The 6000-nt window shown below is 30.5% G+C and overlaps 1 protein-coding gene across 1 annotated transcript; it reads right to left on the reverse strand.

Annotated features, from left to right (window-relative positions):
* Positions 1 to 1453: 1453 nt before the first annotated feature.
* LOC132943634 (uncharacterized) lies at positions 1454 to 4732 on the reverse strand. Its single transcript, XM_061012661.1, is given in 9 exon segments — positions 1454 to 1828; positions 1918 to 2054; positions 2259 to 2439; positions 2516 to 2703; positions 2780 to 2954; positions 3495 to 3561; positions 3943 to 4085; positions 4268 to 4507; positions 4685 to 4732. Coding segments are annotated over 9 exon segments (1554 nt in total).
* Between the last annotated feature and the right edge of the window lie 1268 nt (positions 4733 to 6000).

The raw sequence follows: 6000 nt of genomic DNA on the forward strand, positions 1-6000 counted from the left end.
CACGCTATGCTACCAAAAATGTAGTATAAAAGTCCTTACTGCCGACCCAGAGGTCGTCGGCCGACTCAGCTACACTTAATATTTATTTTAGCCAGTTTTTTTTGTTATTGCCCCACGCTCCTATTTAATAAGCACCGCAACGCAAGACACGGAGGGAAGTGGACACTGTGTGATTAATTTGAGACTAGATGTCAATGAATAACAACAAGTAATACGTTCTTGTGACGGGCCAGAAGCACCGCCTTACTATTCATAAGAAAATTACAATATTTTATATTTATATGCAATGGGCGCCCACTAACTAACTCTACGGGGACAATTTATAATATTGTTACAAATAATATATAATGTCATATCATCAAAATAATAAACAATGATGTTTTACAATGATAATGAATAATATTGTAATCACCGGTCTCCTCGGTATCCGCTGATTACCATCGACAGTGTTGCCACTCGGTCCTTCTCAACGGTCCACTGGTCCACACGACGATCTAACGCTGGCTACTGGGAATCCCACGATGGCCCACGAAGAACAGGTTAAACCAATAAATCAAGCCGTGGTCCACGGGAGGCACCGTGAAATGCACTGTTGGAGCCGCGGAAGACGACACGACCCGCACGTTGCCGGCACACAACGCGACACAAAATCGACGGCTACAAAACAAACGCGATCACGAGACAACAAGTCGTTTTAGCGTGCATTTGGTGCGTACAATTAGTACAATGTACCACAGGTGATCGGCGTAAAACTGTACCCGGACGGATAGACCAAAAGGGGAAAAAACACGCAAAACCGCCACGGCCGATACGTGACTCGGCACACTCAGAACCACCGATCACGTGAAGGTAGTCTGTCGCGCGAAACCCGGACGTGACACAAGAGCCGGGGTTGCCGCAGCAAAAGTTGCGACGAACGGACGACAACGCACTGACGCGGCGGTGACGGGTTCGCGGTGAGACGGCAGACGGCGATACAGATGGAACAGGCGGGGCGGGGTATCGAATCTTCTCGATGTGGAGTCGACCGTAATTACCGATGACAATTTATTGTTGTCGATAACGATATGGCGGCCAAATTACGGTATTGGGTATTTCCACAGATATCCGACAGTATCTTCAAATGGTGCTAAATTAGTACATGGAGAAATAGTATCATTTCTATCATTTTCATGATTATATAATAAATGGTTTCTATTTAAATGTTGTCTAAATTTGTGCAACCCACGAAAATTGCGATGGCAAAATGTTTGTTTACAACAATAGTATGAGTTTTTATCTAAATTATGAATAATTTTTAAATGATAAACTAACTGAGGAATAGTCTTCAGTTTTTTATTACAAAGGAAACAAATATAATTCATGACTGATACAGTGATCCCTTATATATAAATTATATAACTAACTTAATACTATATAGGTACCTCCTATTTTAGGTAAATATATAAAGGAATTACTGTGTATTTAACATGTCAAACTTATTGGAGATAGATGTAGTAATGGCAGATAGCTGGTCATATTCTGTTTTCAGTCCATAAACATGTTGTTGAATGAAAATCCACGACTCGTAACATTCACGAGGGTACGAACAGTTAAGGCCAAAGTATGCTTTAAAACAAGCGTCCAAAGCTTCTAATGGGCTGTTGAATGTCCAAAGTTGATTATCTACTCTAACATAACTTTGACTGATTGAGGACAAATCTTCACCAACTAAGTACACAAATGGTTGAATAGTACAACCAAATTGAAAATATTTATTTCTTCTTTGAATAATGTCTGATTCTATTTCTGAAATATTCTGTGAAAAATAAATATTTTATTAAACAATCTACTAATATAGTTTTTATTTCTTTTAATTTTAGAGTATACATAAATATTAAATACAGGTGTGACGTAACTTACTGGCACAACTGTGACAAAAGATCTGGCAGATTCTTCTAAAGATGGTTTCCAATTTTTTTTTACACCACTCACATCACATTTTTTAATGATTGTTTTTGTTGGTGTTAGATATGGGATCAATAAAATTTTAATAACATCAGCAGTATTGTTATCTAAAAATTACATGTATTTTTACATTTAGTTTTAACTACAACAAACAATTATTAATTATTTTTAAATTATTAACAACAATAATATTACTAGGTCAGGGGCAAATCAAGCTTAAGAAAACTGGGTGGGCAATAGGGCGATTTCAGTATATAGCATTAGCGCAATAAAATTAGTTTGAAATATAAAATTATATCAAAATTATTTACCTTCATAAATTTGCACAGAATCTAATTTGCTCAACAAATCTTTCGCGTGTTTATCTTTAATGGAGCTTCTCCTCACATTAATTAATATATTAGAAACCTTAGTCCATTTTGTAAGATATGCTTTCCAATCTGGAAACAATGTTTTCTGACTCGGATAGTCCAAAAAGAAATCTTCGGAAATCTACAAAACAACATTAGGTAGGCGTTGAATGTAAATAATTTTGGAAATATGAATAAAATTGATTAAACAAACTTACTAGCTCATGACCTCTAGGACTTTTCAGAACAATCCAGGATTCAAACAAATCATTAAGGTTGCGTAGTTTCAGATCAGGAAACTCAGTTTTTCTTATTTCATGGGTTAATATCCATTTTTCTTTTATATCTTCAAACAAAGCAGAACGTCCTTCATTTTTAAGCCACTCCTTTGCTTCTTGAATATCACCTAGGTTATTAAGTACAAAATATAAGTAACAATCTCCATATGTGGATTTTTTTTAATTCTTAATCAAAATAAATACCAGAAAAAGTAATATTGCATTCAGTGTTATGTAATGAATCAGACTTTTTTCTATTCAGATCAATAGCGCCAACACTCCTTAATCTTCTAGACACATTCTTCCAACGCTCAACCAATTTGCCTTTGGCATGCGTTTGATTAGGACCTTCAGCTTTGGCCGGTATAAAGTAAACTCTCTAAATTAAATATGACAAAGAACAATTAATTTGTTTTAGAAGTATGAGATTATTATAAAATTATTATAATTGTTTCAAACAATAATATGCTTCAATATAAATCATTTAATTATTTTTTCAGCAGATAAAAAAATTATATTATGTTTCCATTTACCTAAAAATGAAAGTTAAATATTAGTTGTAATTACAGTAGGTATTGGATAAATCATTATCAAAATTAAACAAAATCAAATCAACCTGTGATTAGTTATAAATTAATTTCACCTTCTCAGCAAAAATATTTTAGGTATCTATGAAATGAAAATCTTTTATGGGGTAGAAAAAAGAGGTATGAACTGTTTGCTACCAAGTAAGTTTAAGTTTGTTACACCATTGAATTAAAGTATAATTTACAAATTCAAATTACATGATTTTTTTGCAGATTAAATCAAAATTCCCAATATTATCAGGTTTTTTGACAATGTAACAAATAATCATTGTTTAACAATCAAGTTTTGTGACATTTAATTATTAACTAAATATTTTTATTTGTGTACTAACCTGTTCTTCCTTAGGAAAAATTTCAATGATTAAACTAGATATTTTTCGAAAAAAAAAATCAGTTCCCCTGAAAATAAAATACATTTTTAAAATAAATTATGCTTATGTATAAATAATAACAATTTAAAATCATTTTAAAATCCTGAGTTATAATTTTAAAGAAAAAATTATTAATAACTTAGAATAAGTTAACAACACTGCAAATAATATTTTCAATATATATATATTTACCTAATATATATTATACCTAATACTTGCACTTTAGTTGTACTCAAATAAATAGATATAAACTAACAGACTAGTCTATAAATATATCAAACATGTATTAAATATAACATATTAAAGACCGAAAGTAGGTAAGTAAGTACTTCAGAATAATTTTAATATATTCTATGATAGTATACACATTAATTCACATACAACATACAAAATACAACATACAACATACTTGCTCTGATCTTGAAAAATAAAATTAATTAATAATTTTGTCAAAGTGTTTTGACCTTCGTCTGAGAGACAACCATTATTTAATTTGGAATCAGCTAATATGAATCTGCCATCATTAGTGCTTTCTAATAGGTCCATAATAGTCTATAAATAATTTGTATAGGTACATATTGATGCTAAACTATAGATTTATACATAATAATATAAAATACATGTATTATGTGTACCTATATAATGATATATTAGGTATACCAATGTTAACGATTATATCATAATCATAAGTATGTATATTATTATTTATTTCTAAATTCATAAATGTAAATTACCTGTGAAGTCCAATTCATTGGATTATATGTACCAAATTTAACATGACTGTGAACAGAACTAACTGAAGAACTGCGAGATGAAGGGGAATCATATGGAGAATATCTATTATCGCTACGAGCTACTCTAGTTTGATTTTCATTTTTTGAAATACAATATTCAGGAATTTGTTGAACATATTCAGCTGATATGTCTATCAAAGCAGCATTCGGGTCGGGAACAATAAAGCTATCAAATAACGCCTATAATGAAATTAGTTTATAATTATTATATTATTGATTATAGTCAATTAAAACAAACTACAAACCTAACCTACCTACCTAAATTTTTACATGTTTCAAAAATAAGTAATTACTAGAATATAATGTATACAGTACCTATACAACTAATTTAAACATATTTAACTATAAAGTACTTACTTCAGACAATTGACTGCCACTGTTGTCCATTGGCAAATAATCCGACATTATCAACAAATAATTATTTGAGTTCGAAAAATACCTATGTAGGTATTACTTCCCAAGGTTTGGTGAACTTTAATTAGTTAGATAGATATTATATTAAAAACTGACTACACGAGGATATTTAAAAAAAAAAAATGCTAAATAAAATAATCGAGAGACAAAAAACCGAAAAAAACAGCAGAGCACATGTTCACATTATTGATGTTGGTTGAATTACATTTTATTTTCATAATCGTTATTCGTTAACTGCCGTTTGTTAGTGATAACAACGCGCCACAGAGTGTCAAGTTGATCGTTGGTGAAGTAAAATTAACTAATCTGTGGTTAAACTAACACTCCACTGTACTTATTTATACATAACTAAGTAGTGAAAACCTTATAAATGTTTTGGCCGTTTTTGGTTCGTTTTAACATTTATTCTTTTAGTCAATTTAATAATTTCTGAAGTTAAATTAACACTCCACAGTACTTATTTATAGATAACTAAGTAGTTACACCTTATCAATGTTTTGGATTCATTTTAACATTTATTGTTTTAGATTCATGAGTTCTACACAAATTTATGTTGAATATTAATTAGTTTCAACTTAAATAACAAAAACATTATTTTAACTATTATTATTGTTATTTCAAAAACATAATAGTTTTGTTCTGAATTTCTATTGTAATTTATTTTCTATGTTAGCTTGATGTGAAAATAACATGTTTGTAATATTGAAATCAAAACTAATGTTTTAATCAATGCAACTGTGTTAACTACTAATGTAACTTTTTATTGTGTTAAATAAAACTCAAGGACATTTAAAATAACTTAAAGTAAATATTTATTTTAAACTGCATCTTGGAGTGACATAATATTCTTAAAACAGCATGCCAATGGAGTTATAATAAATGTTTAAGCCACTGAAATTAAATACGAACTTGTGAAACCAAATTAAAATTGTTAATTTAACTACTAAATTTCTATGTGTGTGTTTGTAAAACCTTTTTCGATGATGGGAGCCGTTCGGTAATAAGCTGGACGTGAATCGTTGGGAATGCACCGACATTTTAAATTATAAAAAAAATTGAGATACTCAATTATTGTGAATAACATTAATATTAAAATATTATATTCTCCATATATAAAACATGAATATTATATTCTTTTCTCCATACATAAAACATGAAACCGAGGGCGCCCCCTATGGCGACTTTTCGTACCGCTATAGTGGCTATGGAGGGAAAACGGATTTCTTTTGTAGGTAGCGCTCAATCAAAATTTTTGAGAC

Source organism: Metopolophium dirhodum, chromosome 4 (assembly GCF_019925205.1).
Source record: "Metopolophium dirhodum isolate CAU chromosome 4, ASM1992520v1, whole genome shotgun sequence".
Classification (NCBI taxonomy): domain Eukaryota; kingdom Metazoa; phylum Arthropoda; class Insecta; order Hemiptera; family Aphididae; genus Metopolophium; species Metopolophium dirhodum.